We start from the raw sequence: 17,488 nt of genomic DNA on the forward strand, positions 1-17,488 counted from the left end.
ATCTATTCCAGATTCAATCCAGAATAGCACATTGCATTTAGTTATCACGTCTTCCCAGTATCCTCTGATTTGTGAATTTCTCACTCTTTCCTTATTTTTCATGACCTTCATAGTCTTGAGCACTGGCCAGGTATCCTGTAGAATGTTCCCAATCTGGGTTTGTCTGATATTGTATCATTACTCAACTGTACTTACATGTTTTTATTTTTAAAAATCAACTCTTCTCATCACAGCATATCAGGGGTCACATGATGGCTACATTACATCACTGTTGATTCTAGCCTTGATTACCTGGCTAAGGTGGTGTTTGCTAAGTTTCTCCACCATGAAACTGTTTATCCCTTTCACTATTCTATTCTTTGGAAATGAGTTACTAAACATAGCCTACCTTCAAGGGGGAAGCAGGAAGGTGGGAATTAAGCTCCATCTTCTGAAAGGGGAGTATCTATATAAGAATCCCCATATTATTTGGAATTATTCTGTAAAGAAGGTCTGGCTCTTCTCTCCTCATTTTATTCAATATTATTTGTATTACTATAGACTGATATAGTTATTTCATACATTGAGTCATAATTTAATACTTTGTTATTTATTTGGTCTTTCAAAATGTTCCAACTTTGGACCTTACATGCCAGGAGAGAGTGGCATAACATATTTAAACACTGAAGGAAAAAAAAGTATACCCTAGAGTAGCATATCCAGCAAAAATACCCTTCAAACATGAAGGAGAAATAAAGACTTTCCCAGATGAACTAAAGCTGAGGAATTTCATGAACACGAGACCTATTTTACAATAAATTCTAAAGGGAGTACTCCAATCAGAAAGAAAAGGACATTAATGAGCAATAAGTAATCACTTGAAGGTACAAAACTCACTGGTAATAGTAAGTACCAAGAAAAACATAGAATATTATAACAATGTAACTGTGATATGTAAACCACTCTTGCCATAAGTTGAAAGACTAAACAATGAACCAATCAAAAATAATAACTACAACAACTTTTTAAGACATAGATAATGCAATAAGATATAAATTTAAACAATAAAAAGTTAAAAATTGGGGAGACAAAGTTAAGGTGTAGAATTTTTACTAGTTTTCTTTTTGCTTGTTTATGCAGTGTTAAGTTGTTATCAGGTTAAAATAATGGCTTATAAGATAGTGTTTGTAAGATTTATGGCAACCTCAACTCAGAAAACATACGGTGGATAAACAAAAAATAAAAAGCAAGAAACTAAATCGTATTACCAAGAAAATCATCTTCACTAAAGGAAGACAGGAAGGAAAGAAAAAAGGAAGGGAACACCACAAAACAACCAGAAAACAAATTTTTAAATGGCAGGAGTAAGTCCTTACTCATCAATAACAACATTGAATGTAAATGGACTAAACTCTTTAATCAAAAGACAAAGACTGGCTGACTGAGTGAAAAAACAAGACCTGTTGATCTATTGCCTTCAAGAAACACACTTCAACTATAAAGACAGACATAGACTGAAAAAAAAAGGAATGGAAAAAGATATACCATACCAATGGAAACCAAAAAAAGCAGGAGTAGTCTTATCAGACAAAATAGATTTCAATCCAAAAACTTTAACAAGAGACAAGATCACCATATAATGATAAAAAGGGGTCAATTTAGCAAGAGGATATAATAATTTAAGATATATATGCACCCAACACTGGAGCATCCAGATATATAAAGCGAATATTATTAGAATTAAAGAGAGAGATAGGCCCCAATATAATAGTAGCTGGAGACTTCAATAACCTACTTTCAGCATTGAACAAATCTTCCAGCCAGAAAATCAACAAACATTGGACTTAATGTGCACTGTAGACCAAATGGATCTAATATATATTTACAGAACATTTCATCCAATGACAGCAGAATATACATTATTTTCCTTAGCATGTGGATCATTCTCAAGGATAAAGCATATGTTAGGTCACAAAACAAGTCTTTAAAAATTCGAATAATTGAAATAATACCAGACATCTTCTCTGACCACAATGGAATAAAACTGTAAATCAATAACAAGAGGAATTTTGGAAACTATAAAAACACATGGAAATTACAAAATATGCTTCTGAATGACCAGTGGGTAAATGAAGAAATTAAGACAGTTGAAAAATTTCTTGAAACAAATGATAATGGAAACACAACATACCAAAACCTATGGGATACAGCAAAGCAGTACTAAATGGGAATTTTATAGCTCTAAGTGCCTACATCAAAAAAGATGAAAAATGTCAAACAGTCTAATAATGTACCCTAAAGAACTAGAAAAGGAAGAGCAAACCAAACCCAAAATTGGTAGAAGGAAAGAAACAATAAAGATCACAGCAAAAATGAATGAAATTAAAATGAAGAAAACAATACAAGAGATCAATGAAACGAAAATCTGGTTTTTTTTGAAAGTTAAACAAAATTGACAAACCTTATAGTCTGACTAACTGAGAAAAAAGAGAGAAAGTCTAAATAAATAAATTCAGAAATGGAAAAGTAGACATTACAACTGATACTGCAGAAATTCAAAGGATAATTAGAGGCTACCATGAGCAACTATATGCCATTAAATTGGAAAATCCAGAAGAAATGGACAAATTCCTATACATATATAACCTACCAAGATTGAACCAGGAAGAAATCCAAAATCTGAACAGATCACTGACAAGTAATGAGATCAAAGCCATAATAAAAAGTCTCCCAAGAAACAAAAACCCAGGACCCAATGGCTTCACTGAATCCTACCAAACATTTAAAGAACTGATACAAATTCTACTCAAATTATCCTGAAATATGGAAGAGCATGGAATAATTCCAAACTCATTCTACAACACCAGTATTACTGTGATACCAAAATCAGACAGACACAACAAAAAAGAAAACTACAGGCAAATCTCTCTGATAAATATTCATGCAAAAATTCACAACAAAATATTAGCAAACCAAATTCAGCAGTATATTAGAAATCTCATTCATCATGACCAAGAGGAATTTATCCCAGGGGTGCCAGGATGATTCAACATATGTAAATCAATCAATGTAATACATCATATCAACAGAATGAAGGATAAAAATCATATGATCATTTAAATTCAATATATCAAATTGAAATATCAAATGCTGAAAATGTATGTGATAAAATTCAACATCTCTTTATGATAAAAACCTTCAAAAAACTAGGTATAGAAGGAACATACCTCAACATAATAAAAGCCATATATGACAGACCCCCAGCTAGTATCATACTAAATGAGGAAAAAACTGAAAGACTTTCCTCTAAGATTTGGAATATGACAAAGATGCTTACTTTCACCACTGTTACTCAACATAGTACTGAGGTCCTAGCTAAAGCAATCAGACAAGAGAAAGAAATAAAGGACATCCAAATTGGAAAGGAGTAAACCAAATTATCCTTGTTTACAGATGACATGATTTTATATTTGGAAAACTCTAAAGACTCCACAAAAAACAAACAAAAAAAAGATTAGAACTGATAAACAAATTCAGTAAAGTTTCAGGATACAAAATCAACATACAAAAATCAGTAACATTTCTTTATGCCAATAGTCAACAATCTGAAAAAGAAATAAAAAAGTAATCCCATTTATAATAGCCACAAATAAAATTAGGTACCTAAAAACTTAACAAAGAAGTGAAAGATCTCTGTAATGAAAACTATAAAACATTGGTGAAAGAAATTGAAGAGGACACCAAAAAATGGAAAGATATTCCACATTCAGTGTTTGGAAAATCAGTACTGTTGAAATGTTCATACTACCCAAAGCAATCTACAGATTCAAAGCAATCTCTATCAAAATACCAATGATGTTCTTCACAGAAATAGAAAAAACAATCTTAAAATTTATATGAAACCACAAAAGACCCAGAATAGCCAAATATATCCCAAGCATAAAGAATAAAACTAGAGGAATCACACTACCTTACTTCGAATAATACTACAAAGCTATGGTAAGCAAAACAGCCTGGTACTGACATAAAAACAGAGACGTAGACCAGTGAAACAGAATAGAAAACCCAGAAACAAATTCACACACCTACGATGAACTCATTTTTAACAAAGGTTCCAAGAATATACACTGGGAAAAAGACAGCCTCTTCAATAAATGGTGTTGGTAAAATTGGATATCCATATGCAGAAGAATGAAACTAGAGCCCTATTTCTCATTATACACAAAAATCAAAATGGATTAAAGACTTAAATCTAAGACCTCAAACTACGAAACCACTATCAGAAAATATTGGAGAAAATCTCCAGGACATTGGTCTGGGCAAAAATTTCTTACTCCGCAGGCACAGGCAACCAAAGCAAAAATGGACAAATGGGATCACATCAAGTTGAAAAGCTTGGCTATATAAATTACCAAGATTTAGAATCAACCTAAGTGTCCATCAACAGATCAATAGATAAAGATAATGTGGTATGTATACACAATGGAGTGCTATTCAGCCATAAAAAAGAAAGAGATACTGTCATTTGCAAGAACATGGATGGAACTGAAAGTCATTATGTTATGTGAAATAAACCAGGCCAGAAAGACAAGCATCACATGTTCTCACACATTTGTGAGATCTAAAAATAAAAACAATTGTACTCATGTACATAGAGCATAGAAAGATGGTTACCAGAGGCTTGAAAGGATAGTAGGGGCCTGAGGGTGAGGTGAGGAAGGTTAATGGGTATTTAAAAATAGTTCAAAAGAATGAATAAGGCCTAGCATTTAATAGCACAACAAGATGACTATAGTCAATAATAATTACACATTTAAAAATAACTAAAACAGTGTAATTGGATTGTTTGTAATACAAAGTATAAATGCTTGAAGGGATGGATACCCGATTCTCCATGATGTGATTATTACACATTGCATGCTTGTATCAAAACATCTGATTTACTCCATAAATATATACACCTACTATGTACCCACAAAAAAATTAAAAAAAAAATAACAACAAAAAATTGTTCCAGCTTTGGAAACTTTGGAAAGTTTTCAACAATAATAAAAAAGAATATATCATAATGCACTAAGTAGGAATATAATAATGAGGTTCATATTTCACTGCAAAGCCATTATGAACTGTCCAAAAGATTCTAGGAACACATTGCCCCATGATTTCTATGGTTGTTTATACCCTGTCTATCTGAATGTTTCCTTTGCAGTTGCAATCCCAGCGTACCAAAACAGAGAGTGATGAAGTTGACAAAGATGGTGCTGGTGCTGGTGGCAGTCTTTATCCTAAGTGCTGCCCCTTATCATGTGATACAACTGGTGAACTTACAGATGGAACAGCCCACACTGGCCTTCTATGTGGGTTATTACCTCTCCATCTGTCTCAGCTATGCCAGCAGCAGCATTAACCCTTTTCTCTACATCCTGCTGAGTGGAAATTTCCAGAAACGTCTGCCTCAAATCCAAAGGAGAGTGACTGACAAGGAAATCAAAAATATGGGAAACACTCTGAAATCACACTTTTAGGAAAGTACATGGATCACCATGAGTCTAGACATGATTATCTTACTGGTATTATTAGAAAGGGCAGGTGTACCGATATGTTTATGCCCATTTTTCTTGTGTACTTGTGACTCTTAGCAGCATGGAACAGAAGTGTAACCATGCAAATGCAATGAGTTTAATATGCTAACTTTAGCAAGATGTAAAATATTAATCTATATTGTGGGTAGGGAATGGGATAGTCTAAGATACCCAAGCTTCATGATGGCATATATTATTCCAGCATGTTATAAACTAGTCACTAATGCAAATGGCCATCCATGACCATTGACTCAAAACTCACCAAGGAACCTGACCTTGCCGTCCACACTGTGGCCTCACTGTAACAGTTTCCTCAAGGTTCCTAGGAGGGTATCACCTCACAGTGAAGTCTGAAATTTGGCTATTTTTAATCTACAAATATGTTGGTTTTATATGGTCCAATCTAATACCTTCAACAACTAAGCCCTACCTTTCAGATAACAGTTACCATTTATTGCACACATGCAATGTGTAAGATTACATGTAACAAACCTATGAAATAAGTATTATTACCTTTGTTTACTAAGGCTCAGGAAGGAGATATGCTAGGCCTAATGCTGCAACAGCTATCTAAGAGCCAGGCTAATAATGTTCAGCTCTGCCTGTTTCTTTTCTACTGCACCACCTTGGCAACCTTTACTTATTATACTGGAGAACTCAGTAACTTGGAGTTTCTTTTGCTTTCTCCTATAGCCCTGCAAGGGGAGAACTAAAGTCTGATAGAAACGAGTTGATGTTTAAGCATCCTTTTGGATTACCTTTGTTCTCACACCTGCAAACTGTAGAAACTGGTATCTACACTTTAATAATAATACCTTACTTCTGGACTTTAAGCTTCATTAAGAAACATTCCTGGCCGGGCTCAGTGGCTCATGCCTGTAATCCTAGCACTTCGGGAGGTGGAGGCGGGTGGATCACAAGGTCGGGAGTTCAAGACCAGTCTGGCCAACATAGTGAGATCCTGTATCTACTAAAAATACAAAAAAATTAACCGAGCATGGTGGTGCGTGCCTGTAGTCCCAGCTACTCAGGAGGCTGAGGCAGGAGAATCGCTTGAATCCAGGAGGTGGAGGTTACAGTGAGCCAAGATCACGCCACTGCACTCCAGCTTGGGCAACAGAGTGAGACTTCATCTCAAAAAACAAACAAAAAAACAAAAACCAAGAAACATTCCCTTTAGGTTACAGTATACATGTTTGTTCTAAGGTACAAAAAGTAATTAGCCCTTAAATTTTCATAGGTATTCATTATATTTTCCTCTTTAGACTTACATATAGTTAGGCAAGCAAACAATGCATTTAATGCCTGGGTTCTACACTAAGACAAATATCGTTATTTTGTTTGTGGATAAAGTCTGTAAACCCACCTTCTTCATCTAAATACATTAAATTTGTTTACTCCATAAACATCTGAAACCAATTTTCAATCAGCCCTTTTTAGAAAAAGACTTAACCATTTTTATATCTGATCTCCATTTTTATATCTCAATTGTGTTTGGATAAACTTGTATTTGAATCAACCCAGACGTGATTTTTAACCCTATTTATTTTACTCTAGAATTTTTAGGCACAATTTCAGAACTGGATAGTATCTAAATGCATATCTGGATGAATGGCTCCGTAAACAACATGAGAACTACACATCTGAAACATTTTATTTCCATAGCTGAGGTCTAGAGACCTACATACGCAGCTGGATGCTCCTGTAAAACGTCAATGAGAAGCTGTGTCATGGCCACAATTTCAGGGGTCTTCATTCTCACTTTTCTAAGGTGCAACAGCTCAGACTCAGTGAATAATACTGACTTCTGAAGACCCAGCACAATGGGTCAGAAATATCTTATTATGTGATAATTGAAGAGCAATTGTTTACTTTCATTGTCTTTTTTAATACAGAAAAATATTATGATTTTAAAGACTCAGTTTTAAACCACAGACCTTTTTCTAGTAGCATTCCCAATAGTCCTCAAACAATTGGTCAGTGAATTATTTTAAATTATATTTACTAAGAGTCATAAGGAGCTTTAGTTTAATCAAAGTAGAAAATAAAAAGGGTGACTAATAAATTTATCTTTGTCCCTTTATATAGCCTTTCTATGCATAAGCATATTTATATGCAGATTTACAGAGGTGGTTTGATAGAGACTCTTTATGTGTTTTATATGTTTGGCCATGATATATATACAGGTTTACTTTCAAATGAAGTTAATAGTGATAGTTGGGTATTTGTCACTCAGTCAAATAATAATTGTATCCTTATTCTATTCTTATTCAATTGTAGGTGCCTCGTTTAAACTTTGATCATCAATTAATAAAAATGAATGAGTAAGAATTGCTTGTATATTAATTTACCTCTGGCTTGTAGCTTCTACTTTTAAGATTTTCTATAAGGGATTTTATATTCTCTTAATGGAAATAGTTTCTCCTGAACAAAGACCAAATGTTTCAGAATTAGTAAAATGTATCTTAAATATGGCCAGTAGTTTGAAGGCACTCGTTATCATACCAAATTGTCAGAAACCTAGACTCTTGTATTATGTCCCAGAAATTACTGCTTTTGTGGGTTATAATGTCACAGGCTCATGGAACCTTGAATCTGAAAGATACTTTAGAGACTATCAAGTGTTAAAGGTGAGAAAAATGAGCCACAATTAAACCAAATTATTTTTAACACAGTTCATTGTGTGTCTAGAGACCTACACCTAAAAAGCAGCTACAAACCAGCCCTGAGTCCTTTCTACCAAACCATAGTCCCTGTGGAACACTGATACAGTTGATAATAGCTATAACAAATACTTAAAAGTTTACTGAGTAAATCAAGATTGTATAATTATGCTCTAAAAGTTGTCAAATTTTGAAGAAATATCTGATTCAGAATTTACTTGGATTACTTGTCAGAATGGCAGACATTAATTATCCATTCTCTTCACAGAGCTCTATGGAATCAGCCCAAAGCAAAATAGAGAAATTAACAAGATTTTCTTATTGCCCCCAATTTTTTGTTGACAGCTCTCTACACCAATAATTTAGTTCATTCTACAAAACGCCTCCTATCTCACCTAAAGTTAGGAACAGCGCTACACTCCGTACAGTTACAATTCCTTTATGACATCACCGTAGCAGGGGTAGCATCAGATTTTTCCATTTGCCATTTTAGCAATTAGTTTAGATGTAGCTATAGTCCGCTCAAAAGACTATACTTAATTGGTATCTTGATTTCTTGTGTTTGTAAATTCATCATTTAACACATATTTACAGAATACTCTATCTCCAAGGCACTGTGCTGAGCTCCACTGAGAATAATTTTTTTTAATGCCTAAGACATTACCTCATCTCAAGAACTGAAAATCCAGTGTCTCCTATGATTCCTGTAGATCAACTGTACCCACTTAGGTGTCCCAGAGAACAATCTACAGTGGTTTCTTGATTCTAAAATACAATTCATAAAATATACCATTAATTTAATGACTGCTTTGGGGAGTAAAAACACAACATTCACATTAATAGATATACCCTCAGAAACACACATGGAACGCACATCATAGAATTAAGGAAAAAAACTGTGTTGACATTTTCTTCTAAGACTAAATGTACTCATCTCATCAGTTTATGAAAGGATTCTTCATTAAGTGATTTCATTGCTACTAATGTCTGAATTTAAAGACAAAAGTGAATCATATAAAAAGGTCAAAATTGATTAAATATCTCACAAAAAAAGTTTACCTTTTTCATGTAAGAATTGAGAAAATGGGAATAATTTTGAATTAAATGTATTGCAATAGCAGCAAAACCACAAGAACTTGTTACCTTAACGACAGTAAAACTTAACATTGCATTATGAAAATAGAGCTTTGAGCTTCTTGAGGATAAATAGCTACCTCTGGCCCATCACACCATCACTGGGAGTGTAATTCTGGGATGCTACTTCAAGGGTATTCTCTTCTATCAGAAACCTATTTGAAAGTATAAAGTAGCCCTTTAATCAAAAGCAGGGGAAAAAAGCATTTCTAAAACACTGTATGATTTTTACTGAGACTACAGGTGGTTCCTGTAGCTTACTAAATGTGTTGTTCTTCCTAATTTATAAAACTGAATACCTTTGCTATTTCTCTGAAAAACATTCAAGGCAAATATACTAGACACTTTTTAATAACAGCTATCTAAAATATCATATGTAAGTCTATTCCCAAGCAATTGACAAAATTATTTCCAGGAATAAGAAATAAGGAATGAGTTTCCTCTCCTCAATTTTCAATGTTGTGTTGACTGGGCTTTGGAATTCCTAGTGTCAGTAGACTTGGTTTAAGTTCCACCCTGGTCAATTACTAGATATAAGACCCTTGCAAAGGACATGAACAGACACTTCTCAAAAGAAGACATTCAGGCAAGCCAAACATATGAAAAAAATTTCAACTGATCATTAAAGAAATGCAAATCAAAACCATAATGAGATACCATCTCATGCCAGTCAGAGTGGCAAATATTAAAAAGTCAAGAAACAACAGATGCTAGTGAGGTTGCAGAGAAAAAGGAATACTTTTACACTGTTGGTGGGAATGTAAATTAGTTCAACCATTGTGGAAGACAGTGTGGTGATACCTCAAAGACCTAGAAGCAGAAATACCATTTGACCCAGCAATCCTATTACTGGGTATATACCCAAGGGAATATAAATCATTCTATTATAAAGATACATGCATGCGTATGTCCATTGCAGCACTGTTCACAATAGCAGAGACATGGAATCAACCCAAATGCCCATCAATGATAGACTGGATAAAGAAAATGTGGTACATATACACCATGGAATACTATGCAGCCATGAAAAATAATGAGATCCCATCCTTTGCAGGGACATGGATGGAGCTAGAAACTGTTATCCTCAGCAAACTAATGCAGGAACAGAAAACCAAACACTGCATGTTCTCACTTATAAGTGGGAGCTGAACAATGAGAACACATGGACACATTGGGAAGAACAAAACATACTGAGGCCTATCAGCGGTTTGAGGGGAGTGAGGGCATCAGGAAGAATAGCTAATGGATGCTGGGCTTAATACCTAGGTGATGGGTTGATCTGTGCAGCAAACCACCATGGCAGACATTTACCTATGTAACAAACCTGCACATCCTGCACAGAAGAAAATATTTTTTTAAAAAACTGTTGACTAAACTACTTAATTTATAGATTTGGAAACTGGAGCCCAAAGAGGGTAAAGTAATAACTCAAAATCACTAAACTTTTTGTTGCCAGAACAAGAGCAACATTTTGAAGCTCCTGACTCTTAGGCCTTCCCTAGTTTCCACCATATCTTTCTTTCTCAGGCTGTACTCGGAATGTAGGGGGCTGTGGATTCCATGCCAAGAAGTTGGTTTATAAATGCAATGAGATGCCTTGAAACTTTTTGAGGAGGGCAGGATCACAATCAAATCTGTGCTCTTAGAAATAGCTAGCACTAGAGTGTGTGATGAAAAGAACGGGAAGAGCCTGAGGCTGAAAATCATAGTAAGTTATCACAATGGTCCAGGAAATGTCTCAACCAGCACAATGACAATAAAGGTGTGTACATATACCTACCGTTTGCTGAGTGCATACAGTGTACCAGGCATTGTGCATAATCTCATATAATCCTCACACAGCCCTCAAAGCTACATACCATATTGTCCACATCTTATACATGAAGAATCCAGGGCTTGGGAAGGTTAAGTAACCGGCCTAAGGTTACTCGGCTAGCAACCCCAGGCTGATGCTCTTATCCACTATGCTTCTCAACCTTCACAGTGGATGCATGTCACTTGGAGATATTGTTAAAATGCAGATTCTGATTTGGTGCAATCTGAGATTATGCATTTTTAACAAGCTCCCAAGTGATGCTGATACTGCTGTTCCATAGAACACACTTTAAGCTGAAAAAAGTTGTGTCCAATAGAAATGCAAGGGAGGAAAGACATAGGAGAAACCTTCAAAAATAAATTTGGTTATGTGGAATGAGGAAGAGAGAAGATGACGAAATGATTTTGAGATTTCTAGCCAATGGGAAAACTGATTAACATAAGAACCCAGGAGAAGGACCAGCTGCAATCTGTATTCATTAAATGGAGTTTCTGCCCATCTGTTTCTAGATCAATGTTAAAAAGAAAAAGAATGTAACATACTTTTTTGGCAATTATCAACACCAGGCTACCAGTAGAAATTAACAGTGTGTACATATCTACATGCTCATTCAACCGTATTGTTTATTAGCAACCCAGTCATACAATAATTTTTCTAGTTTTATAATCTCATTATTAATCCTTTAGAGTTTTGTATCATTCCTTAAAATCAAGATTGATGTTGACATGGAAAAGTATAATACAGACACCAGGGATTAATTATTGCATAAAGAATATGGAGAAGTGGGAGAAGAGAGAAAAACCACAGGTTATAAAGTCAGTAGACCTAGGTTTGCATCCTTAAGTTGCTACTTAGTGCCTGCAAGACCTTGAGCAAGTTCAATAACTACTCTAACTCTCAGTTCCTTATCTGCAAATTGAAGATGATAACATCACCCATTTCAAACTGTTGTTATGAGACATGGATGCTTAAGGTACTTTAAACACTGCTTAGATAGTGCAAATACTCAACACGTTTAGTGTCCTTATCCTTACCCTCATCATCTTCATTATCATGATTATCAACATCATCACTTAAAAACACTTAATTGAAAAACAGTCACAGTATTTTGCAATTTCTCCCACTAAGAAGTAGTCTATTTTCAATCTAGACTGCCTTGAAACTTCCTTTTACCAATAGAATATGGCAGTAGTGATACCATGTAAATTCCAAAGCCTAGGTAGGCCTCAAAGGCCTTGAACCTTCTACTTTTGCCCTCTTGAACCTGCTTGAAACATTACATAATGAAGCCAGAGCCTACTGGAGGTTGAGAGGCCACATGAAGGAGAACCAAGGTACCCGAGATGGTAGCCAGCACCGACTGTCAGACATGTGGGTGATACCCTCTGGACCCGCTGACTCTCCAGCATTCACAGCCATGAGAGTGACTCAGATGTAACCAAAAAATGAGTCATCCACCAATCCATAAGACAGTAAGAAATAATAAATTGTTCTTGTTTTGTAAGCCATAAGTTTTGGGGTGATTTGTATTATAGTATAGGTTACCAAAATAGCATCCATGTAAGTAAAAATTAGTAAAATAGTCCCTGTGATTAAAAAAATCGTGAGCCTCTAAAGCATGCAGTTATTATGAATCTTGATTGATTCACTCATTCATTTATTCCATTTGAATATGCTAGCTGCTCCATAAATATCTATAGCATGAATATAAAATATGTTTCAGATACAGCTTGGCGAAAAAACATTTTCCTGCCCTTACGGAGTTTATAGTCCAGTTAGCATTAAAAGTGCTAACACACAAGTCTATACATTATAATAGGTGCCTACAGGAGAGGACAACAAAGAGTAACCCAAGCTGCAATGGGCAGTTTTTCATCAGTACTTAGCAGCTGTGAAACAAATTCACTTCCAGCAATTTTATTCTAAAAGAAATAGCTGGCCGGGCGCGGTGGCTCAAGCCTGTAATCCCAGCACTTTGGGAGGCCGAGACGGGCGGATCACGAGGTCAGGAGATCGAGACCATCCTGGCTAATATGGTGAAACCCCGTCTCTACTAAAAATACAAAAATCTAGCCGGGCGAGGTGGTGGGCGCCTGTAGTCCCAGCTACGCGGGAGGCTGAGGCAGGAGAATGGCGTAAACCCGGGAGGCGGAGCTTGCAGTGAGCTGAGATCCGGCCACTGCACTCCAGCCTGGGCGACAAAGCGAGACTCCGTCTCAAAAAAAAAAAAAAAGAAAAAGAAATAGCTATAGCATCGAACAGAAAATGCTTGAAGTATGAGGAAGCTGTTGTTCTATTCCTTTTCTATTTAAAAGGGTAGATATAAATAAACTGCCTACAGAGATGGGGAAAACAGATGGATTTGAAAATTCAAACTCACACTGAATGTAATTAACTTGAAAAAGGAGAGAAACCAACGACGTCTGACATCATAAGTGCCCAGGAGACAGGCAAAGGGCTAACTTATTTTTAACACCACAGTAGTCTCAGCAATAAGGAAAATTCAAACTCGATTACAGTCTCTGAAGAGGTGAAAGAGCAAATGAAGAGAGAAAAAAAAATGTGGCTGTTGGAGAGTAATTAACATTTTGACCCAGTTGCCAGCCTGAGTAGGTATTTGCTGCTTTTTAACAGAGTTTGGGATTCCCAGATCATTGCAAATGAGAAGGTCTCCTGAAAGCACTGTGAGTACTGTTTACTATTTGATTCTGAAAAAGGTACACCTGAAGAGAAAAATGGACTTACTTAAAGCACTTTTTCAGCAAGAATGGAGGGTTGCCTTCTGCACAGTGGGGTACTGATTATATATCTACAAGGAGTACTCTGTGATAATTGGAACAGAAGAAGAACAAGATGATCCTTGGCCTTGAGACAAAGCACACTTAGGGGCTTGATCACAGTCATGCTCCAGGTCAATGGAATTGAGGCTTCAATGTAGTCTGATGTACAAAGCCTTTCACAGTTGAGCCACGGTGACCATTCACCTCTACTCACCCTGTAGATTGGTCAGTCATACACGTGGGGTATACATTCACAAATCTAGGGGGCTTTTTCCCCTTCACCTAACAAACCTCTACTCATTACACCAAATTTAAATATTATTTCCTTCCATTCCTACCCCAAAAGCAAGCCAAGTTAGCCATCCTCTTGTTAGTGCTTACATACTTTATAACTCCCTCTATTGTAGTATAATCAGTGATATTACTTGCATAATTATCTTATCCATTACATTGTAAGCTTCTCAAATCCAGAATGCATCTGACTCATCTTAGTATCTGTGGTACCTCAGTATCTGTTACATAATAAGTATTCAGGAAACAGGTAATGAAATAAACAAAGGAATGAATTAATGAGAAAGGAAGACAGACAAAGAATACTCTCAGGAATATTGAGGAGTGTTTGCGTGCATGTGTTGTGCATATATTTATATTTATATGCATGTTCATAGTTACACATGGATGTGGAAAGATATCTATCTAGATGTTAACAAGTAGAAAGATGTGTCAAATAAACTGAGAAAGCACGTTTATCATTCAGGTACCTTACAAATTTCTTTAAACCTCCTCTTTTTATTTCTTTATTCTAAATGTAGTGATAAAGCACTGACATATCACTTATGTATTAAAATCCTTGCAGACATTTTGCGTTATTTGAGTTTAGGATTTTCTAAAAGACGGCCAATTTGCATTCCTTAAGATTTCATATGAAAAAATATAAATAAATGAGATAAAAAGATTTAATATGGCTTCAAATGCCTTACTGTGAATCTATGAAAAAGGTATTTAATAAATAATACAAGCACTTAACTTAAAGCCTGCACCTCTGTAAACCAATTTCTGAACTTCAAAAATGCCTAGCACATTTTAAGAATGTCTGAAAGTTCAAAGAATAACCTTTTCAAAATTGTAAAATTAGATTAGGTATCAAGTGGAAAATGCTCAGTTCTGTCTTCTTTTTCAATGAATCAAATTCCTGTAAATGTTATCAAGCTAAATAACTACAGATTCTAAAGACAGCTGGTTCTATAATACCAGGTGTCTTCTCTACATGAATACTTTCTATCTTGCTTTCATATAATTATTATAATATAACAGCATCATTTGAAAAACAATTTAAATATATTCTTGTAGTCCAGATGTGGGTTTTAAAGATAACATTTATTTTTTATCTCTGAACTTAAAAAACGTATAAGAATATGCTCACTATAGAGAATTTGGAAAACAAGTAATAGAGCCACTGTGGAGAACAGTTTGCAGGTTCCACAAAAACTAAAAATAGAACTACATATGATCCAGCAATCCCACTACTGGGCCACAGCTAAAGAAATCAGTATATCAAAGAGACATCTGCACTCTTACGTTTATTGCAGCACTATGCTTAGTAGCCAACATGTGCAATCAACCTACATGTCCAGCAGAAGAAGAATGGATAAAGAAAATGTGGCGTATATACGCAATGGAATACTATTCAGCCATTAAAAAGAGTGAAATGCTGTCATTTTCAGCAACAAGGATGAAACTGGAGGACATTATGTTAGGTGAAATAATCCAGCAACAGAAAATTAAACACTGCATGTTCTCACGCATATGTGGAAACTAAAAGAAATTGATCTCACAGAAGCAAAAAGTAGAACAAAGGATATAGAAGTTGAACAGGGCATGGGGAAGGGAGAGATAGGGAGATATTTGTTAAAAGATACAAAACTACATCTAGATAAGAGAAATAAGTTCTAGTGTTCTACATCACTGTAAGATGACTATAGTTAACAATAGTATATTACATAGTTTCCAACAGCTAGAAGGAGTGTGTTGAATGTTTCCAACACAAAGAAATGACAGGCGTTTTAGATAATGGATATGCCAATTACCCTGATGATCACTATTATATGTACCAAAAGATCACTATGTACCCCATTTACATGTACAGTTGCTATGTGTCAATTTTGTAAAAAGACAACTCAAAAAAAGGAAAGAAAGAAAAATCATCCCTAATTCAGAAACCAGAGATAATAATAACATTTCATTACATCATATATAAGAGAAAACATATTATATTTTTGTTTCTCTGGTTGGCTTATTTCACTTAACATGACCTCTAGTTTTATCCATGTTGCAGCAAATGACAGGATTTCATTTATTATGGCTGAAAAACATTCCGTTGTGTATAAATGCCGTATTTTCTTTACCCTTTCGTCCATTGATGGCCACTAGGGTTGACTCCACATTTTGGTTATTGTGAATAGTGCTGCAATAAACTTGGGAGTGCAGGTATCTCTTTGATACATTGATTTCCTTTCTTTTGGATATATATGCAATAGTGAATTGCTGGATCATATGGTAGTTCTATTTTTAGTTTTTTAAGGAACCTACCTACTGTTCTCCATAGTGGCTGTACCAATTTATATTCTCACCACAATGTGTGAGGTTTCACCTTTCTCTACATCTTTTCCAGCATTCATTATTGCCTGTCTCTTTTATTAAAGCCATTTAAACTGGGATGAGATGGGACGAGATGATATCTCACTGTACTTTTGGCTTGCATTTCTCTGATGACTTGTGATGTTGGGGTTTTTTAAATATGCCTTTTGGCCATTTGTTTATCTTATTTCAAGAAATATCTATTCAGATCTTTTGTCCATTTTTTAATCAGATCTTTTTTTGAGTTGTTTGAACTCCTTATATATTCTGATTATTAATCCCTTGTCAAGTGAATAGTTTGTAAATTTTTTTTTGCTAGACTTTTATTTTATTTTATTTATTTTTGTGTGTACATAGTAGGGGGGTGTGTGTGTATGTGTGTGTGTATATATATGTGTGTGTGTGTGTGTGTGTGTATATATATAGGTTACATGAGATGTTTTCATACAGGCATGCAATGTGAAATAAGCACATCATGAAGAATGGGGTATCTATCATCCCCTCAAGTAGTTTGCACATATTTTCTCCCCCATTCTGCGGGTTGTCTCTTCACTTTGTTGATTGTTTCCTTTGCTGTGCAGCAGTTTTTTAGTCTGACAAAATTCCATTTTTCTATTTTTGCTTGGGTTGCCTGTGCTTTTGAGTTCTTATTTTAAAGAGTATTTGCCCAGACCAGTGTCCTAAAGCATTTCCTCAATATTTTATTCTAGTAATTTTATGGTTTGGGGTCTTTGATACTTTCAGGAATTGTTTCTATTGCTCGTTACAAGGATTCTTAATCTGGGGTGAATCCTCTAAGCCTGTAAAATTCAGTGTGCACTGTTCTGGGCAGGGTCCAAAAGCATCTGTGATTCCAAAATGATTAAGAACCATTAGAGATTCTTCAAAGAATGTTCA

General features: G+C 35.2%; 1 protein-coding gene across 3 annotated transcripts in view; it reads left to right on the top strand.

Annotated features, from left to right (window-relative positions):
* Positions 1–7,892, top strand: part of MCHR2 (melanin concentrating hormone receptor 2) — a 67,799-nt gene extending 59,907 nt beyond the window's left edge. For all 3 annotated transcript variants that reach the window (XM_045391279.3, XM_045391280.3, XM_005552284.5), the window contains one exon: positions 5,189–7,892. In XM_045391279.3, coding sequence (XP_045247214.1) covers positions 5,189–5,504 — 316 coding nt within the window. In that variant the 3' untranslated portion in view covers positions 5,505–7,892. The remainder of the gene's footprint in view (positions 1–5,188) is intronic.
* Positions 7,893–17,488: the final 9,596 nt, after the last annotated feature.

The sequence above is a fragment of the Macaca fascicularis genome, chromosome 4 (assembly GCF_037993035.2).
Source record: "Macaca fascicularis isolate 582-1 chromosome 4, T2T-MFA8v1.1".
In the NCBI taxonomy this organism is placed as follows: Eukaryota; Metazoa; Chordata; class Mammalia; order Primates; family Cercopithecidae; genus Macaca; species Macaca fascicularis.